Genomic DNA, 22,442 nt, shown 5'->3' with positions numbered 1-22,442 from the left:
ACTTAATGGAAAAACACTAGTCTAAAAATTGTATATAAATCTTTGGAGGGCGTCAACATTGACCTGCTCTGCTGCCCTGTCTTATTAATCCTATTCCAGTAGTAAATGGAAATCCTATGGAGGCAGAGGTGGGGAGAGAATGTCATGTTGTAGGGCAAGAAATGCTATAGCATGTGAGAACTGTGACCTAATTTAGTATCGACAGAGGCCATGTAGCACTTATTGTGGCCAATTAGGAGTTAATGGAAATCTGTAGTTCTATGTTATCATACATATGACCCTGTTGTCATCATATTGAACTACATAGACACATTTAACTACTTGAAGAGAGAAAAATGCCATATAATATACATTTACCCTTGTGGTTTACCATCATCTGCAGTACCAGACTATTCCACTAGAGGACTGTATTATATAATATGCAGGGAAACAACACAACTAGAACTGATATTAGATCATTGCATGCTTATTGACGGCTGCAATCCACATGTTAATAATGAGGGATAGATATAGAATCTGTAGATAAAGATCATATTAATAGTTAGCGTTGAATAAAAAAAGAAGAAAAGATATTTATTTATTTTTTGAGCTGGAAAATGAATTAATTTAAAAGAACAAACTCTAAAAAAATTTAAAAAATCGCCCATCGTACTTCTCCCTCTTCCCCATGATTCTCCCCTCCTCACGTCCCATGCACAGATGAAGCGGAACCAATTGCCCGCCTTTATCATTTGTGTTCAGTCAAAAGTAGTAGAATCGCTAATATACATATTCTAGGCTTCCATCTGCATGCAATACATTTTTAATGATCTTTTTACTGTCTATGGTCATTCTGACTCATAACAGAGGAGGGGGTAAGGAGAGCATGCTGGGAATTTTTATAAGTCTGTTTAGAAGAAAAAAGAAATATAATGTCCCTATTCACTTCAATCTGTCTGTATTTAATCCAAATTTTGTCCTACTCAGACACTCAAATGAGAATAACCCCAGTTTAAATACGCCCTATTGAACATGGTAGACATTTATCATACATAAAACAAGGGGGGGGGGTGAGTAAAAATTAGGTGCTTCAGTTATTTTCCATAGTTAAAGAGCATTGACAATATTACTTAGAATAAATGATCTAGTTACAAAAATATAGGGAAAAAAATCTAGAAAATTATTCTCGGGATCAGGAGAGGCACAATGGTGAGATTTGCTCAATGCAGTAAGCCTCAGGCTGGGGTTCTTTGGGCCCAACAGATAAATTTATTCAAATGGAGGCACTCTTTATCAATCAACTGAAAATAAGTTTAATTATGATCCAAATAGGGTCTTCTCCTGGTTCAAGATTTGGTTAGATTTTGGGACTCTGGTGGGCCAGCCCAACACTCAACATACATATCAAGACTAGAGCAAGATGGCAAGATCTCCCTACAACCCCCTCCTTTCCCAACTGGAAAAACAAAGCCAGCCAAATCTGCCGCCTTGAGATCTCTCCTCATTAACTCTTCATAAACATCATAAAGTACCTTAAGATTTGGTCCTCATGGTTACAGTGGGGGTCATTTACTAAGGGCCCGAATCACGTTTTTCGGAGGTGTTATCCGAAAATTTCCGATTTGCGCCGATTTTCCCTGAATTGCACCCGCATTTTGCCGCACGTGATCAGATTGTGGCGCATCGGCGCCGGCATGCACACAACGGAAATCGGGGGGCGTGGCCGTACGAAAACCCGACGGATTCAGAAAAACCGCGGCATTTACCTGCACCCACGATAGGATGGTGAACTTCAGTGCACTCTGATGAACTTCAGCGCAGCAGCGACACCTGGTGGACGTCGGAGGAACTACCTTAGTGAATCCCGGCAGAACCCGAATCCTCCGCAGAGAACGCACTGGATCGCGAATGGACTGGGTAAGTAAATCTGCCCCAGTATGTGAAGTCTTCTTGTGTCTCCCACCCCAGCACAACTTTAATCTTTTTAGCTCTTGTAGGATGTGATCATTCTTTTCTCGCTGGATTTAACTCTTCTTTTACAGTAAAACCTCTCTAATTCATTCAATTTTGCCCTTCCATCCACCTATTAACATTATCCTACCACCCACTTTTCAACCCCCCCTAAGCCCCTCCCCCTACATACCCATTATATCCCCAGCCAAAAACACCCTCTATCCCTATTGATCTTTGATTTCCCCATCATGGCCACTGTCTGCTTATTTTGTTTTGCCTAATAAATGCCTTGTTAGTTTGTTTTCTAATATACTTTATTTCCCTACATTCACACTGCCGTTGCCCGCCGTACTGTAGCATGGTGGGCAACGGCAGCGCATGCGGGGAGGAGGAGGAGGTGAGCGCAGTTCGCCCCTCTCCATAGGAACATATGGCGCACAGCGCCGTGCTACCGAGAAGGATTTTTTTCCCAGGGTACAGAGTGGTACGGTGCCGCACGTGTGCTGCACCGTACCGCTCCTGTTGGGCGCTGTGTGCCCATTGCCGTCTGTGGGGGACGTATATCGGCCGTAAATACGTCGGCCGTATATACGTCCCCCATACGGCAGTGTGAATGTAGCCTTTCTCTGTATTTTTCAACTATAATCTTGTAGTGCTTTGAGCAACTGTTATCATAATTTGCCTGTTAAAAAAAGCTTTATAATAAAAAAATAAGAATAAATATTTAAAAAGAAAACTTCCCTCATTATGCTCCTGGTCCCGCATGTGGTATTTCATATGTTCCCAGTGAGTTTCGCTATAGGCAATAAGAGTTACAAAAATAATGTGCTACACATTTTATAAATTTAGATACTGTACTAATACTAGTATTGTATACTGTACTAGAGAGAAATAGGGGGGTCATTTATCTTTATTTTTCTTTTTTTTGGCACATTGCAATTTTCGCACCTTTTTGGGGACATTATGAAATGTCCACTGAACATTTGTTTATCGTCAGTAAATCATTTATCTTCTATTCCAGATGTGCTAAATGTCGCAAAAGGCATTTATCATTTCAAATAGTCTAAAAACATTTTTGGCGCAAATATCTCCAGACGTAACCATACTTAAGAAAATGTAAAAAATGACTTGAGACATTTGTGTGACATTTGTGTGACAAATGTCTCAAAAAGAGGTCTGATAAAAACCCCATTTAACAGAAGTAAAAATTGAGATTGATAGCAGACTGCAGAAATACAGGAAAAAACTAGCCAAAACAAACTGAGATAACATAAATTACCCCCATAGTATAGGTATGGAGTTAAAGCAAAAAAAATAGGCACCATTTTGGTTTGTTACCACCTTGATAACTTACTGAAACATTGAGCATGGAGTGAACTCCTCACTATTGTTTTCACCTATGGACTTGGATGTGCTCCCTCATTTTTTGCTATATTGAACTAAAACTCAATTGCCCTAAGTTTTGAGGTGTTGCACCCCCACATTTCTACATAAGGGTTTAATAACATTGTGCTGCTGTGGACTTTCTTTTTCTAGATTTGAGCATAATAAAACAAGTCTATGTGAAGGAGTCCTTACTGAACTCTGAGGATTACTGAGTTTATTATATTAAATGTAGGATACAACCCACTATGCAGAGTTTATGGTTTTGCTGCCTTGCATTAATCTGTTCAGCAGTCTGTGAACATCTATCATTTGAAAAGAGAGTAAGTTCCAATTATACTCTCAAAAAGTTGTTGCTGAGCAACCGTAGGTCTGGATAAAGCCAATGCGACGTGATGCGGGTTACCATACACTTTATCTCTGCAGCATCTGAGCAGACACATGAGGGATAGTGAAACCCTGTAAAAGCCGTGTTCAGCCTTTGCCTTTGAAATTACCTGTTGATTTTGTGCATAACTTAAAAGGATCTTCTGTGCAGACAGAAACTGTCAGACTAATAGAGACTCTGCCATGCTGGACATTACAAAGGGTGAAAGTATAATTACAGCGCATGCAGGATTTTATGTAAGGCATTTGTTCAATTTTTAAATAAATTATACAAAAGCTGAAAATTTTTTTAGATAATGACCCTAAGGGGGAAATGTTCAAAAATTCATTTTTGACAGATTTCTCCAATGAAAATTCATACAATACAAATCATAGCATCAAGAAAAGTAATGTAAAATTCCAGTGTTGTCTTCATGTAAATAAGCTGCTTGGTGCACCAGGGGCTGTTCGTGGCTTTATTCTTTTTATAGTGAAAGAAGTATAGAAATAAGGAATGGAAAAGAGGAACATCATCGTGCACAGTTCTGCCCCCGATCAAAGAGAAGCTCATTCGTGTAAAGATAAAACTAGAATTTTCCCTATACAGGCGGTCCCCTACTTAAGAACACTTGACTTACATACGACCCCTAGTTACAAACGGACCTCTGGATATTGGTAATTTATTGTACTTTAGTCCTAGGCTACAATAAACAGCTGGAAAAAACTGTACCTCTTAACCAAAAGAGGAAAGAAAAATGGACCGACTAATAAGATGCATATAAATCAAAAAGATCTTTATTGGTAACATTTTACACTTAAAAAGCACAATAAAATCGTGAGTGGTGAAATACAGAAAGAGAAAGGGGCAAACCGATCTGGACAGAATGGAGTACCATATAAGAGGCAGGAGAAACTGGGCAAGAGACTAGCCAGGTACATGTAAAGTGGCTACTGATGGGTGGTGTATGTAATTTACCCTATGTTGGTTATAGAGGAATGTAAGTTCTTACTGAGTCGTTCTGGTGTAAGGGTTCCTCTGTCCAGAGAGGGCCGCGTTACAATAAACAGCTATAACAGTTATCACAGGTTTCTGTAATGAAGCTTTAGTGTTAATCTTGATTCTTATGACAATCCAACATTTTTAAAATCCAATTGTCACAGAGACCAAAAAAGTTCTGGCTGGGATTACAATGATAAAATATACAGTTCCGACTTACATACAAATTCAACTTAAGAACAAACCTATAGACCCTATCTTGTATGTAACCCGGGGACTGCCTGTATTGGATGGACGGAGAAACCGGAAATGTGTAATGTGCCCTACACAGTGCTACTTTAGGGGTCGTCCGGTGGTGGAAAGACATGGCAGCTTTGTTCCAAAGACAGCACCACAACTGACTATGGTTTGTTCTGGTATTGAATCTCAGTTGTATAGAGTGGTATAGAGTGGAATGGAGCTTAATTGTAATACCAGACACTGCCCATGGTAGATGAGCTGTTTTTGGAAGAAAGCAGCCATGTTTTTTAACAACTATACAACCCTTGGTGATGTAACAGGGAAGCAGGTAAAAACCTGTTTAAAAAAATTTACAACTCAACAGTGTCAGGGAAAAGAGGATCAGCTGAAAACATTAATTGGTTAAAATAAATATATTTTGATGAGTTCAATGTGATTTCTATATTACGATTCCAAAATAAAATGTATCCTAGGGAACAAGACACAATGGGGCACATTTACTTACCCGGCCCATCCGCGATCCAGCGGCGCGTTCTCTGCACAGGATTCGGGTCCGGCTGGGATTTAAGATGGTAGTTCCTCTGCCGTCCACCAGGTGGCGCTGCAGCGCCGAAAATAATCTTAACGCCCCGGAATGCACCATCCCATAGAAGGTGAAGGTGAGCGCTCCCCAAGCGACACATTTTCGGTTTTTAAATGCGGCGGTTTTTCCGAATACGTCGGGTTTTCGTTCGGCCACGCCCCCCCGATTTCTGTCGCGCGCATGCCGGCCCCGATGCGCCACAATCCGATCGCGTGCGCCAAAAACCCGGGGCAATTCATGTACAAGCGGCGCAAATCGGAAATATTCGGGTAACACGTCGGGAAAACGCGAATCGGGCCCTTAGTAAATGACCCCCAATGGGTTAGTTTGTTGCTAGTCCTTATTTGTGTTGCATGGGGGCTAGCACAGCTGCGCCACAAAAGGGTTGCGTGCGAAACAATAGTGGCGCAGACACTTCTTATATACCTCTGAAAGCCGATTTCCTCCAAACAAACGTTGCAAAGTAAGTCGTAAATGTTTTCCATAGAGAAGGAGGTTTAAAGGGAGTGGCCCACCTCCAGTAAGCATTACAATCTGCTGGCAGCATGTGTAGAGAAATCCCTCATATTTCCATCACACCTATATTATTCCCTATGCTTATGAGGCATTTAGTGCACTAGGGGTATGTCCTTAGTCTGGGGCATTGGTATTCTTCCCATACCACAAGACAAATCTTGTGCCAATCTGATGGAGAATGGAGTGGTCCGACCAGGATTAGTAGTGATTAGGGAGCTGAGGTTACAGTCTTGGTGCTCCAACTACCTTATTAGCATTAGGACTGAACAGAGAGTTTCTAATTAAGAACATGGACAGAAATAACGAAGGTATTTTTAAAATCACAGTGCATTTCTGTACACCATCTTTCCAGCAGACAATAATGCCCATGAGAGGTGGTAGACTTCATTTAAGTTTTATATTACTTTTATGTCCAATCATTTTCACCATCTATGGTGCATAACCACTCAGGTCAGTGGTCACGTAAATTATATACTGTGATGTAATGTCACATCTGTGGGAGGTATTATAATAATATAAGTCTGTTGGTGGCAGCACTGGATGATCCTCATATTAAAGAAATTACTATAGGTGGGGAGGATGTGTTATTTTAACCTTTTCCCTACCTTTCGCTGAATTTAATAAATCCCACACTAATCCATTAAATGTAAACTCTTGATAAAAACAGATAATTTATAGATTTTCAAAGACAGTCTTGCTCAACTCTTAGGCCTCATGCACATGACCGAAAAGTTTGCAGCCCATTTTGGCCCGGTGGAGATAGGAAGGGAGAGTGGGCAGCCATGCTGCAATCAGGTCAGGAATAAGACCTGTTCTATAACTTACGATGAAACTGCATGGCCTGGTCGCGGTGTGGCGAGAGACACGGCATGCATGCTACACCGTGAACATGCGTACTAGAAGTCGCGCCTTTGGAACAACACAATGCCGCAGCAAAACCAACCCGCTTTGCGGCGGGCTCTGGTGAAGGCTGTGTCCCACTTAGATTCCGTTCCCAATGGCAGAAGTCAATGTTGGCCCCGTGTTAGCCACAATTTGTGTGGCTAGCTCATAGCTGCCATATAAGGTCATATGCATAAAGTCTTGGGCTTTGTATTATGCATAATAATGCATTCACTTTAACAGAAATAGTCATTTCATGACATTGTAAGGTTGTAGTATCTTCACCACCACACTGCTATTTATTCATAGCCTGCACTGTTTATGGGCTAACACCCCTCCAGTTGTTATTGGATGTTCAGTAGCAGAATGGCTGGACACCCATGTGTTTTAATGAAAGGGACAGCATGTCACAAAAAGCACCATTCCCAGCAGTGGGCTACAACAGGCATCAACAATGTATTTTCGAGCCTTATGCTCCTGGATAATGAGAAAAGTATCTGAATATAACAGCTTGCTCTACCTTCTTACCATGCATTGTACTCTGTTGCAGGAGCTTGTCAAAGCTGTAACTGATTTCTTAGTTTCTCATTGAGAAAAAAGCTATAATGTACATCTGTAACGTAACCTCATGATCAATGCGGCCAGTTTTCCTTTTCTCACTATAGATAAAGCCCGTTAAAGATGTGAAAATCGATTATAAAACATAAAACACATCAACTTTGCTTTATACCATGTGCAGCTGTTGTCAATTAGGGGTCCCCATGAGCCCCATTCAGTGCTGCAGCTGTACACTGCGATACATTTAACGTGGTGTGTGGCAGCTAAACAGCGTAAAATCACCATTTATTGTTACGGAAGGAAATCTGCACCAGCCAACAACACACACAACTAGTAAAATCCCAAGAAAGTGGAAACCTCACAATCCCAAGTCATGAACATTATATATGGGGCAATTTAAATTCCAATAAATTAGATACATTTATAATTTCAATAACTCAGTAACTTCTAGCCTAGGCATGTGCTGGATTAGCAGATTTTATGGATTGTCCGACAAATATCGGTAAGCCTCTGTGAGCTACATTTATCAGCCGCGTACAAGCTCTTTAATAGTCTGTTAAAGCTCTGTTCACATCAACTTTTTGGTTTCCAATGATAGAGGAAGCTATAATTATTTGCTTGATCCATCACACGATGAAGAAGGGCAACATCTAAAGGACCCTATTGTCCAATAATAGAGTCCATCTGGTTCTACTAAAGTGTCTGTAATACTGATTGGGAAATTGTAAAGAAAGCTGTTTTATTTCTTTATTTTGAAAAAACAAAAAAACAAAACAAAGACCTAGACCTAGATGTGAACTGAGGTTAAGATATACACATCCCCTTCTCAGCTGTGGACAAAACAGGACATTTTTGCCTCTAGGTATATCTAAAATGTTCTACTTAAAGGGAATCTACCATCAAAATCCAGCATGATAAACCTGGGGCACTCACTCATAAATCCAGGCACTGTGACTGTGGTAATCTTGTGTTATCTATGCACTCGTTCCATCTAAAGTCAACTTTAAAAATAATGCTAATGAGCCCTAGGGCTCTGTAGAGAGCTTCTCTGTGCTGTAGCTTAAGAGGATGCTGTACAGTATCCATCCTCGCCTTTCTCCCTTAGCACACAGTGGGAAGGGGTGGAGTGTGTCTTGCACATTGAAAATACCTCTGAGGCTTCAGCATGGATGGGATAATTAGCATAATTTTAAGAGTTGATTCTAGAAGGAAAGAGGCCATAGATAACAAATGTGAGAAGATTACCACAGTTAGAGTGCTTGGATCTATGAATAAGTGTCTCCAGTTTATCTGGTGCCCAGTCGAACCATGCGCCACATTTAACATGCAAAGTCTAACAGAATTGTGTTGCACGCCCTATGTTAAAGGTGCACCAAAATAAAGTTGGTGCACTCTGTCGGGGCAGTGGAGCGGGCGCCAGATTCATGAAGGATGGGAAACCAGAAATCCTGAATCTGGCACCCTCTGTACAACTGAATATAGTACAGACTGCACTGTTTTTGGTAATTGTTCCCCAAAATAAATTTGCTACTATCATGAACACTAATAAAATGTCTATTTTAGTGTGACATGTTTGGGCACATTTACTTACCCGTCCTGTTGCGATCCCCGAGATGCATTGTCCGATGAGGATTCGGAGCTGTTGCGATTCACTAAGATTGTGCGTCCAATTTCCTGCATATGTCGCTTCCCCGCTCAGGTCCATCGGAGTTCACCTTCTTCTTCCTGGTGTATGTTAGCGCATGGCTTGCGACACAATTTGAATTTTTTATTCCTTGGTATATCCGAATCAGTCGGGTTTTCTGATGTCCACGTCCCTCAATTTGTGTCGCATGAAAGCCGGCGCCAAAATCCGATCACGTGCGCCAAAAACCCCTGTGCAATTCGGCGCAAATCTGAAAAAATCGGGATACCCAACGAAAATGTGTTCCGCTGACCCTTAGTTAATGTGCCCTATTGTGATGCATAATTTTTTAAAAATTCTAAAAGTGTAAAAAATTATTTACTTTTCAAACTATACGTCTTTAAAATGTAAACATTATGACTAATAACTCAAATTGTATTAAAAAGGAACCTTGTATTTCTCATGAAAAAGCACCACAAGCAATATGAAACACCATGTTCACCTTTTCTTATGGTCACACAAACAATAAGAAAGGTGTAACTTAGGTTACGGCTGGCGGGACCTTACATGAGTATTCTCTATATGCAGTATGAAGATGCCTTCATCCCAAGCAGTTATAAAAGTAGATTCATCTTTTTTCTTTTTTGTACGTATTTCAACATTTCAATACAAACAGATCATGGTGGAAGTGATAAGTAAACATCATCATCTTTAATATGTCTTCCTTTCAAAGAGACTCAGCCGTTTTCCGTATTCAGACTGTGTAGATGTTAAAACAGTTAAGGAGCTAATTGCTCGGTAATTGATGATCACTATACTTTCAATGTGGAAGAATTGTTCTATAATAAGCACAATTAGCTTATTATACATTCCACTATTAGCTTGTTATACATGCAGGTACGCTTCTGGCCCTCTTGAGCAATATTCAATTTACATTCCCTATGAGATATCCATAGCCATACACCTGCTTCATTCACTCACTTTGTTGAATGAAGCAAGCTGTGCTCAACACGGATACAAGGCAAGGCCAACATACAGAACAATAGGTCAAATCATGAATGGGCCACGCGTGATGTTGTAGTGAACACATGCTTTTTCATAGTGAGCTATTTACCTACTTGAGCCATTGACATGTCATCAAGGGAAAACCAGAAACTTTACTGATTGTTTTATTCAGCAGCAATATGGAGAATCGCCATCAAATTTAGGGTCAGATTAATCGTTTTTTATGTGTGGATAAATTATTTTTTTTTTTACTAAAGTCTGGGGAAGAGCATTGGGAAGACTATAACATCTGAACATGGCACTGTATGGAATTCAAATGAATAAATTAATTCATATAAAATTATATTGTTAAGCATAGGGATAGAGGAGCCCCAGGCACCACATTAGTTCTCTGTACGAAATTAGATTTTTGTGTTTACAGTACGAGTACTTTAGGTATTGGTTTATGCAATAGGAATCTAAACTAATGGTAAATTGGGTAGGCTTCCACTTATAAATAAAATAAGTCTTGATCAAGAATTGCATTCGACCTATGATATTTTTTGAAGTTGTGTTTAGTTTATGATGAAATGCACATCTTGTAGTAAATTAGGCCCACCCTCTGGTAGTGTAAGCATCTAAACTGCTTCTCATAACTGGTATAGAGTATATTCAGTCAATATATACGCTAGAATACTGGGATGAACTATGATTAATCTTCCAGAAGCTGATCCCTCCAGACTTTGCCCAAAACTTGCTTTGTTCCAGAAAACTAGTGTAATAGAATAATTAATTATTGTACCTTTTCTGTTCCTTTTTGCCGATAATTCTTTGGACTCTCTTATCTATAGCATAACATTTTTTGGAAGAATTTTTCATCTAGAATCTAGGACTGAGCATGTATAAAACATGTCTGTTGTTTTAAGGAATCATTGAATATATAAATGGTGGCCTACAGTTGATGAGCTAAAGTATATACAGGCAGTCCCCGGGTTACATACAAGATAGGGTCTGTAGGTTTGTTCTTAAGTTGAATTTGTATGTAAGTCGGAACTGTATACTTTATAATTGTAAACCCAGCCAAAAATTTTTGGGTCTCTGTCACAACTGTATTTTAAAAATGTTGGGTTGTCATAAGAACCAGGATTAGCACTAAAGCTTCATTGCAGACAGAATTTATAACTGTTTTAGCTGTTTATTGCAGCCTAGGACTAAAGTACAGTAAATTACCAAAATCCAGAAGTCCGTTTGTAACTAGGGGTCGTCTGTAAGTCGGGTGTTCTTAAGTAGGGGACCGCCTGTATATGTAAAAAGAAATGTGAAACAGCACCTGTATGTTGTGGAGGTTGTGGTGCATGCCATAGGTTGGTCCTTATCCCAACAGATTCAAATATATAGAGAAGAGGCTGAACACACTGATCCAGTTTTTTAAAGTTAAGTTTGACGTTTTTATATTACAATTATCTGAATTGTGTATTGTGCTTGTTGCAGGCAGTCGCCAGGTTATCATGCTTACGGCTCGCGTGCATCCAGGAGAGAGTAATGCCAGCTGGGTGATGAAGGGAACCATGGAATTTCTTACGAGCAATGACCCTGTTGCACAGATCCTCAGAGAAATGTTTATTTTCAAGATTGTTCCAATGCTCAACCCCGATGGTGTCATCAATGGAAAGTAAGGAGAACGTTTCTTGTACATGCCTGCTGTGGTGTTTTGCATTGAATTGATTCCATAATGAAAAATTAAATAAGATCTTCTCTGTGAGGACTTGAGAAGTTACTCCGGTAAAACAATATTTTACTTTCCAACAAGGAAAAATTAGCAATGAAGCAGCACTCCGTGAGGTAAAGTCAAGTGAATTTTTTCCACCTTAATGATGCAACATTTCGTCTTTTCAATCAAGACATTTTCAAGCTTGATTGAAAAGACAAAACGTGGCATCATTAAGGTGGAATAAATTCACTTGACTTTACCTCACGGAGTGCTGCTTCATTGCTAATTTTTCCTGGATGTACGGGTCGGTGTCGGACCCTCTTCTGAAGACCTGCACCCAACTTTTTCCTTTTTACATGGTGCTGCTCCTCAGCCCTCCTTTGGTTTACTTTCCAACAAGTTGTAGGCCAGTTGTACACATGTTGAAGGCTACAGGAAAGCGCCTAAACTAAACACTTATGCTGAGCTCATTTCAGTCATTCGAGGTTTAGTCTAGAAAACCCTGCATACACATTGAGCAAGTTTGTCGCAAAAATCTCACTCATGTACAACCTGCCAAACTCTCCTATGTTTGCACCGATTAGCTTCCCACTTTTTCTCAACTGTTTTTCTCATGCATTTACTCTCTCTATGAAGTTTCAGTTTTTTTATTTAGCTTTTTTTTTCAATGTTTCTCTGTCCCTCTTTATCTATTTATCCATCTCTTTGCTGTCTTTCACTATGTCCATCTATTTCGATCTCTCTAAAGATACATGGACATTTCCGTAGTATCTTTTACGGTCCAGTCGCCCAGTTTGGACACAGTGTGGTGAGATACATTGTGCCATGGGCCATGATATGATTTGCACCCAATAATCTTGAGAATGGGGTCCCAATTTTACTAATTGATGGAGTGGCAGGTCGAGCATGTATCCTGCCACTTCTTTGAATATGATAGTTGTGTCAAAAATTGCCAAGCACAACGTTCTCCTCGACCACTCATATTCACTGTCTAAGTGAGTTCTGGAGCACTCGGCTGCTGTTCTCGGCAATTGCTGACACTTCTGCTCAACTGCAGCATCCACGTTGACTTGTCACTCCACCCATTGGTGAGAATGGGTACCCCATTTTTCTTGTTGGGTGTCCTGTTCTCATGATCAATGGGGGTCCAGCAGTCGAACCATCACTGATCAGCTTGCTATACTAACCTGTACATGGGGGATAAATTGAAAAGTTGGTACACACCCTTTGAGTTATGCCTTGTGTTTGTAGAAATTATGAAAATATATCAGAAAATATAATTGGAAAGAAGTTAAGCAAAAGCCGGGCTTGTGTTGGCAGTTCCTGGAGTTTCATTAGTTTATTTTTGTTTTAAAAAAATGCAATGAAAAGACTCTTTTAACAAAATAAAAGTTCCTACAAGATAAAGGATGGGGGTAATTATCTATCCATATAAAATATCATTGTATTAGTTTTATTTATCTCCATTTTAGACAGAGTTATCACCGTGAACACAGTAAGAGCACAACATATTGTCTCTTTGCCTCTGCACAGTGCGGTGTAATATACCGCAGGAAGCACAGTATAAATTACAAAGGGAATTTTCTTTTGGGCTGACACCAGTTGAACAATGATAGTTTTTCCTGTGCCGAAGCCATTAGAAATTCAGCTCCTCTCTTTAATTGATCCCTGTGTAAGAGACAGTTTGATCTTTCAGCACTACCTTCTGGAAACACAAGCAGTCTTGCATCAATTCTTGTGTCTTGAGTTTGGGCTATTAATTAAACACGTATAAGCCTGCATTTCTTTCTGTAAACATCTATAATTGATGTTGTATAATGATATGAATCTTCTGCCAGAGGAAGACATATTTTAAGTGTTCCTGTCCCTGATGCATCGCATTAAAAAAAGATTCGGCAAAGTTAAACCCTGTGATTGTACTCAGGGCAGTGCTCGAAATGTTCCCTACTTCATCACATTTTTTACTAAAAAAATATCTTATTTTATCTGAAGTGGTCGTGCATTCATTTCATGCATGGCTGTAATTATGTGACAAATTGAAACAGATGAGAAGGTGGCATTTGAGTACTGGAAGTTTCAGCTGAGGTCTCGTAAAGGTCACTCATTACTTGCCAATACTAAAAAATCATATTGAAATTATGCCGCTAAATGAAGGGAAGAACATCACATCTATGTTCATAAATATCTTAAAAGTTTTTTTCCAAAATCCCCTTTACATCATGTGGTTACAATCTCAGATACCCCATTGGTCACAAAGGCTAAGGCCCTTTTGGTATTTTCTCAACACAGAACAGATCCCTTCAAGAAACTTCTCAGAATTATGACTTAAAGAGAACTGTAATATATTTTCCTAATCTGCCATTAGAAAGCATTACCTATCCCTACATTGTCCGTCTAAATGCCTGTAAACTTACATCAGGTTCTAAAGCTATATGCAAATGACCTGAGACAGGTCCAAGGAACCATTATCATATTCAGCTGTCCAGCTTATTCATGAATGGGAGGCACAGCCACCCCCAGTACTTGACCGACAGTCAGTATTATGATGTGACACTCCTAGTGCTGGATCCTCTATGTGCTTCCTGGTACTGGCGCCCCCTGCAGCCTGTGCGTGTATGCGATACTCCTATACACATGACTGACAGCCTGTATAATGATGTTACACTCCTGGTGATGGAACCCCCTGCAGCCTGTGTGTGTATACGATACTCCTATAGACATGACTGACAGCCTGTATAATGATGTAACACTCCTGGTGCTGCCTCTATGTGCTGCCTGGTGCTGGCGCCCCCTTGCAGCCTGTGTGGGTATAAGTAACTCCTATACACATGACTGACACCCTGTATAATGATGTGACAATCCTGGTGCTGGCTCCTCTATGTGCAACCCGGGGCTGGCACCCCCTGCAGCCTGTTTGTGAATGAGATACTCCTATACTCATGACTGACAGCCTGTATAATGATGTGACACTCCTGGTGCTGGCTCCTCTATGTGCTTCCTGGTGCTGGTGCCCCCTTGCAGCCTGTGTGTCTGAAATACTCCTATACACATGACTGACATCCTGTATATTGATGTGACAATCCTGGTGCTGGATTCTCTATGTGCTTCCCATTGCTAGCACCCCCTGCAGCCTGTGTGTGTATGTGATACTCCTGTACACATGACTGACAGCCTGTATAATGATGTGACACTCCTGGTGCTGCCTCTATGTGCTTCCTGGTGCCCCCTTGCAGCCTGTGTGGGTATAAGTAACTCCTATACACATGACTGACATCCTGTATAATGCTTTGACACTCCTAGTTCTGGCTTGTCTATGTGCTTCCTGGTACTGGCGCCCTCTGCAGCCTGTGTGTATGAGATGTTCCTATGCATATGACTGACAGCCTGTATAATGATGTGACACTCCTGGTGCTGCCTCTATGTGATTTCTGGTGACTTTCTCTGAGAGCCGGCTGATGTCAGCGGATCTCAGACGGGGGAGTGAGAGGGGAAACAAAGCATGATATAGGCGTGCATAGCTGAGAGCGAGGGCCGCCTTTTCTTCCATGCCCCATAGTGTCAGCCATGCAAAAGTTTTAGGGCTAATGAAAATAACAGTTTTTATTAGCATGAAGACAACGGTTTGGATTAAACCACTAGTAAGGCATTGTTTTCCTTTAAAAAGAAAACTCACAAGAGTTTGTCAAATTAAGGATTTGGATCCGGATCCAGATCATAATCCAGATTTAGATTATGTGTCCATCTTCTTTTGATTTCCTCATTGATTTTAAATGCAGGCAGTCGAGCCTAAAGAACACCCAACTTACAAATGACCCCTAGTTACAGACGGACCTTTTTGCCCACTGTGACCTCTGGTAAAGCTTAGAATTTACTTTACTTTATCTTTGGGCTGCAAATGATTATGAAAGGTGTATGCATAAAACTTTATTGTCAATCCTTGTTCCTATGACAACCTAAAATTTGGAGAACACAAAAAACCTTTCGTCTCTTGAGTTTCACTTACAAAATATATCAGAACTGACTTATAGCACATACAAGTCTAACTTTAGAACAAAGCTACAGAAACTTTCTTGTAGCTAACACAGGACCTACCTCTACTGACACTAGAAAATCATCATTAGGCTCCATAAACTGATACATAATGATAATAATAATAAACTTTATATAGCACCATCATATTCCATAGTTCTTTACAAATGCTACACTACAGAGTACAAACAGTCATAGGATTGAGGGCCCTGCTCACAAGAGCTTACAATCTACGAGGATGAGGGGGTGACACAAGAGCTTACAGTCTATGAGGGGGTGACAAAAGAGCTTACAGTCTATGAGAATGAGGGGTGACACAAGAGCTTACAGACTATGAGGATGAGGGGGGACACAAGAGCTTACAGTGTATGAGCATGAGGGGATGACACAAGAGCTTACAGTCTATGAGGATGAGGGGTGACACAAGAGCTTACTGTTTATGAGGATGAGGGGGTGACACAAGATGTATAAGAGCTTGTATAATTGTCCAGCCATTCTTTATAAGGAAATGGAATAAAAATAATTCAATACATAAAAATGTTGCTGCTTGAACCAGCCATTAGCCGCCAACTTATAAACAAAGCTTGTTATATATCTGGTGTTTGCTGGATAACAGATGGAAAAAGGACATATGATGGGTTAGTAAAGAGAGCTGTAGTATCATGCCGTGAGCGAGTGTGATAGGCTTGCCTAAAGAGATGGGTTTTGAGAGCACGTTTTAAGCTTTAGAGGTTGGGTATTAGTCTGATAGTCCAGGGAAACGGCACAGCAGATCTAGTGTGTGGTGGAATAGCAGAGATGTATGAGAGCTGACTGTCATTGTGTGCAATAGGCATTTCATGGATCTCATCATCTCTGATCTGTCTCATCTCTCTTTCTATAAATCAGATACTAGTACAATGTTCATAAGCTAAATAAAAGTGTATATAAATCTTGTACCCTCATAATCTAAGCACACTGTCAGCTCACAGAACTAGATGGATCATGAAGTGTCTGCTAAGAGACCCCGCACACACTCTAGAATTTTTCACTTACCATTTCTGATAGGAGCTAAAACAGCAATAAAACTGAGTAAAATAGTGAAGTAAAATGTTAAAAATTATATTCATTGTGTTAACATCACTAGGAGGTTGACAAATGAGAATTTTTTAACTTAGGGATTAATCTAACATCACTGGCAGATCTAATAGCATGGGTTGAGCAATAGAGAGGAGAGAGGAGAGGTAGGGAGGTGCAGCATTATGCAGAGCTTTGTGGGTGAAGGTGATTATTTTAAACTGCATTTGAAAAGAGACTGGCAACAAATGCAGTGATTGGCATAGACTGGAGGCATCCGTTTAGTGTTTGGTCTGAAAGATGATGCATAATACAGAAAGACGTTATGGCTTTTAGAATGCGAGAAGTATACAACTAAGAGGGCCAATTCTTGAAAGAGGCGAGACACTTTTATTGTGTTTTTAAATCACAGTGATAAAATTATGTCATTCTTCACAAGCCAATAAAGCAACAAAAGGGTTTAACTGACTGCAAAACATAAGACTATGTAGAAACACAGAGGCGCTGTCATGCATTCTTGATGATATAAATTTATAATAAGTTTGCTTATTCCCTGTTGCTGACTTCATGCCGCTAACACGCTGCACCATTGTTGCCATTGAGGCTTCACATAATATTGTGTGTAAAGATGATAAATATAGAGTATTTTCGGCTGCCCATCTTCCTGCCCTCGTATCTCTGCAAGCGACTGCAGCTAGAGGACTAGATCCACAGATGTTAATATTCACTCACCACCTAGTGTGCAGGGAACATACATGCAGTCTGCTGAATGATATCCCAGCCGTTAGCTACATTATTTATTAGCCATGCTTCAAAGCAGCCTCCTTTATGAGTTATTAGTTTCATATTTTCACTGTCAATATTTCCTTGTTGGCAACAAAAAATAGCATTATCTCGACTCTCTGGAACATCATCTGTGTATTCTGGAGCTAGAAAGCTTCAAGTTACATTTCTGCCCCAGAGCCTTGTGTTTGCAAAGAACAAACAGGAAATATTTCTCTGATCGGCTATAAACTCGGCTTCTTCTTATAGCCATGACGGACACCATGTTGGTAATAGTAGCATTATCTATGGAGACAAAGCACAGTGTGGTGGGAGAGGCCTCATAAGAATCTGTATTTGTTATGGAGAGCTTTGGGGCTGTCGCTAGGTTGAGCTCAGTTCACACTGGTTTATACAGCTTTCACAGCTTCAATTTATCTATGGTTTGCTCCTCCTAGTGGAGACTACATGCAACCAGTATAGTGATGAGCGAGTATACTCGTCCGAGCTCGGGTCTCGGGTCTCCCATTGATTTCAATAGGGCTCGTTACTCGAAACGAGCACTCGAGCATCTGGAAATGTTCGGCTCGAGTAACGAGCACCCGAGCATTTTAGTGCTCGCTCATCTCTAAACCAGTATTATTTACAGTATTTTAACCGGTTAAGGACCGGGCCCTTTCCTGTTTTTTCATGTCCATTTTTCACTCCCCACCTTCAAAAATCTATAACTTTTTTATTTTTACACGTAAAGAGCTGTGTGATGGCTTGTTTTCTGCGTAACAAATTGCACTTCATAATGATGGTATTAAATATTCCATGCCATGTACTCGGAAGCGGGAAAAAAATTCCAAATGCAATGAAAATGGTGAAAAAACGCATTTGCGCCATTTTCTTGTGGGCTTGGATATTAAGTCTTTCACTGAGCGCCCCAAATGACATATCTACTTTATTCTTTGGGTCAGTACGATTAAGGGGATACCAAATTTGTATAGGTTTTATAATGTTTTCGTACATTTACAAAAATTAAAACCTCCTGTACAAAAATAATTTTTTTGATTTTGCCAACTTCTGGCACTAATAACTTTTTTATACTTTGGTGTACGGAGCTGTGGGTGGTGTCATTTTTTGCGAAATTTGATAATATGTTCAATGATATCATTTTTAGGACTGTACGACCTTTTGATCACTTTTTATAGATTTTTTTAGATTTTTCAAAATGGCAAAAAAGTGCCATTTTCGACTTTGGGCGCTATTTTCCGTTACGGGGTTAAACGCATTGAAAAACCGTTATGATATTTTGATAGATCGGGCATTTTCGGACGCGTCAATACCTGATGTGTTTATGATTTTTACTGTTTATTTATATTTATGTCAGTTCTAGGGAAAGGGGGGTGATTTGAAATTTTAGGTTTTTTTATTATAATTTTTTTTTTTTAACTTTTTTAAATTTTTATTTATACTTTCAGACTCCCTAGGGTACTTTAACCCTAGGTTGTCTGATCGATCCTATCATATACTGCCATACTACAGTATGGCAGTATATGGGGATTTTCTTCCTCATTCATTACAATGAGCTATCAGCACATTGTAATGAAGGGGTTAAAACGAAATAGCCTCAGGTCTTCGGAAGACCCGGGGCTACCATGGAGACGGATCGCCTCCCCCCCATGACGTCACGGGGAGCAGCGATCCCAGGTAAGATGGCGGCGCCCATGCACAGCTATCTGTTTGAGGCTGCCGGCAGCTTTGCCGGCAGCCCATGCTGTGAAAACACCCGCGATCGGTGCTAGCACCGATCGCGGATGTTACCGGTAAGCCTTTGCTGCAATATGCAGCAAAGAATTACCGGCTATGGAGAGGGCTCAGCCCGAGAGCCCTCTCCATGCAGCGCGACGCGACCGCCGCCGTGAATACACGGCGGGCGGTCACGAACCGGTTAAACATGTCCCTCCATATACAGATACAATGGGGCATTACATTTACTCACCCAGACCGCAGAGTTCACAGAAAGTGCATTGTCCATGTATAATGCACAGTGCCGCGATTCACTGAGATCGTGCGTCCAATTTCCTGCATGTGTCGCTTCCCCGCTCAGGTCTGCTGGAGTTCACCTTCTTCTTCCTGGTGTATGTAAGTACAACGTCTTGCGATACAATTTAAAAGTTAAATCCACAATCCAAGCGCAGATGCCTGTTAAATACCTGTCCAAGCCGTGCAATCCCCGAAAAATGTGCAAAGTCCAATCTAAGTGCAATCCGCGACTCTTAGTAAATAAGCCCCATTATGAAATAATTGTACACAAAAAGTTAGCTTGAAAGTGTATCCCATCTGTCACCAAACCTTGCACGAGTGAGCAGTCCAGTATATGTACATGAGCGGTAACACTATTTCTGGACTTCTAGGGGGGTATTTATCAGGGCTTCTGTGCCACATCAGGGGTCGTGAAGGGGTGGGCGTGGCCGGTGGGAAGTGGTTCAGTGCAGGGCATTCCTATCCCCATGCCCAGGGTCGGACTGGGGTACCTGGGGCCCACCAGTGAAATTGATTTTGGGGGCCCACCTACTACTACATAGAAAAATTCTGGGATGAGGGAATTTCTAAGCACTAGCGGGGGCAGTGAAGTAAAGGATAAGCTAATCCCTTTCTCCCTCCCTCTCTAGTGCTCAGCTCTTGGTTTGTGTACAGGGGCTGCAGGGGTGACGTTATCTCAGGGCATTAATGCTAGGGATAGTATAAAAGTTACCCCTGGTGTCCCGGGCTTCTGCTGGTGACTGGGCTGTGGTTAAGGATAGTATAAGAGTTACCCCTGGTGTCCCGGGCTTTCTGCTGGTGGTTGGGCTGTGGTTAGGGATAGTATAAGAGTTACCCCTGGTGTCCCGGGCTTTCTGCTGGTGGTTGGGCTGTGGTTAGGGATGTAAGTGTTCGCACTGCACCAACCTTCCAATAAGGAAATGCTGAAAACCTTTACAAGAACTGATGACAATAACCCTACTCTGGCGTCCTGCACCACATAGACAAGTCACACCTGGCTCTCTGACCCTATAGATAAGACAGTACATAAGCTGAGCGCTGTCTTAGGCTGCATTCACACTGCCGTTGCCCGCCGTACCGTAGCATGGCGGGCAATGGCAGCGCACGGGGAGAGGAGGAGGAGGTGAGCGCTGCTCACCCCCGCTCCTCTCCATAGGAACATATGGCGCACAGTGCCGTACTACGGAGAAAGATAGGACATGTCTTATCTTTTTCCGGCCATATATACGTCCCACATACAGTATTGTGAATGTAGCCTTAGAAGGTAAGACCTACAATACAGATCTGACACAGGAAGAAGTAGGATCTTGTACCTCACAGGTGACTTGTCTTCTCCTTCACGCCCAGAATCGTCGTAAAATCTGGTTGCAGAATTTTCTGGCAGATGTGTTCAGCTTTGGGAAGCAGATCCCCCTCACTGCGCCCTTAAAAATACCACAGTTACTTACAGTATAATGTCACCTGGATAAAACAATGTCATACACCTTGCCCCCTGCAGATTTTAATATGCCCCCCAATACACACTGCCATCCCCCTCTATATTTTATTAAGGCTCCCAATGAACATTGTCATTCCACGCCCTCCATATTTTATTAAGGGCCCCCCTCCCCTCCATATTTTATTAAGGGACCCCCCTCCCCTCCATAATTAATAAGGAACCCCCTCCCCTCCATAATTTATTAAGGAACCCCCTCCCTCCATATTATATTAAGGCACCCCCACCCCTCCATGTTTAATTAAGGGACCCCCTCCCCTCCATAATTTATTAAGGGTCCCCCCTCCCCTCCATAATTTATTAAGGCACCCCTTCCCTTCATTTTTAATTATGGTCTCCCCCCCTCAACTCCATAGTTTATTAAGGGCGCCTCCTCCCCTCCATATTTTATTAAGGGCCCCCCCTCCCCTCCATACTTTATTAAGGGTCCCCCCTCCTCTCCATAATATATTGAGGCATGCCCCCACCCTCCATAATTTATTAAGGCATCCCCTCCATAATTAATTAAGGAACCCCCCTCCCCTCCATATTTTATTAAGGGTATCCCTCCCCTCCATATTTTATTAAGGTCTCCCCCCCCTCCCCTCCATATTTTAATAAGGGTCCCCCTTCCCCTCCATAATATATTGAGGCATGCCCCCACTCTCCATAATTTATTAAGGAACCCCCTCCCCTCCATATTTTATTAAGGGCCCCCCTCCCCTCCATAATTTATTAAGGGTCCCACTCCCCTCCATAATTTATTAAGTGCCCCCCTCCCCTCCATAATTTATTAAGAGCACCCCCTCCCCTCCCCTCCATAATTTATTAAGTGCTCCCACTCCCCGCCTTGATTTATTAAGGCAAAAAAAAAATCAACTCACCTGAACCCGCGTCTCCAGTCCCTGGTGCTGCTGTGAGAGATGAGCGGTGCGGCCGTGCTGACATCACTGCACAGCCGATCATCTAGGGCCTGAGTGCGGCGTGCGCCTGAAAGTACCCGGCGACGTCCGCACTCATAGTTTCGGCTGCAGTCAGTGATAGTACTCGATGCGACTGTTTTCGGCCGCATCGAGTACTATTGCAGCCACTGGCATGGGCCTCCGTTGCATCCGATCGGAGGCCCCTGTCCAAGTGACAGGAGTCAGGGCCCACGGGCCAGACCGACCCTGGTGACAGGAGTCAGGGACAACCGGGGGATTCCCCGGCCCCCCGGCAGGCCAGACCGACGCTGCCCGTGCCTGTGCACTCGCTGCAACTGGCATGTGTTTGCAGATGTCTTAGAACTGCTGCCAGAAAAAGCTAACTGCTGTG

General features: G+C 41.6%; 1 protein-coding gene across 2 annotated transcripts in view; it reads left to right on the top strand.

Moving 5' to 3' along the window:
• AGBL1 (AGBL carboxypeptidase 1) overlaps positions 1 to 22,442 on the top strand; it is a 404,673-nt gene that overhangs the window by 143,947 nt on the left and 238,284 nt on the right. For both annotated transcript variants that reach the window (XM_072148535.1, XM_072148534.1), the window contains one exon: positions 11,557 to 11,737. In XM_072148535.1, the coding sequence (XP_072004636.1) occupies positions 11,557 to 11,737 (181 nt within the window). The remainder of the gene's footprint in view (positions 1 to 11,556; positions 11,738 to 22,442) is intronic.

This window comes from Engystomops pustulosus, chromosome 4, assembly GCF_040894005.1.
Source record: "Engystomops pustulosus chromosome 4, aEngPut4.maternal, whole genome shotgun sequence".
NCBI classification, from domain to species: domain Eukaryota; kingdom Metazoa; phylum Chordata; class Amphibia; order Anura; family Leptodactylidae; genus Engystomops; species Engystomops pustulosus.
Note: the sequence above shows the minus strand (reverse complement) of the source record. Positions and strands in the feature narration are given on the sequence as shown.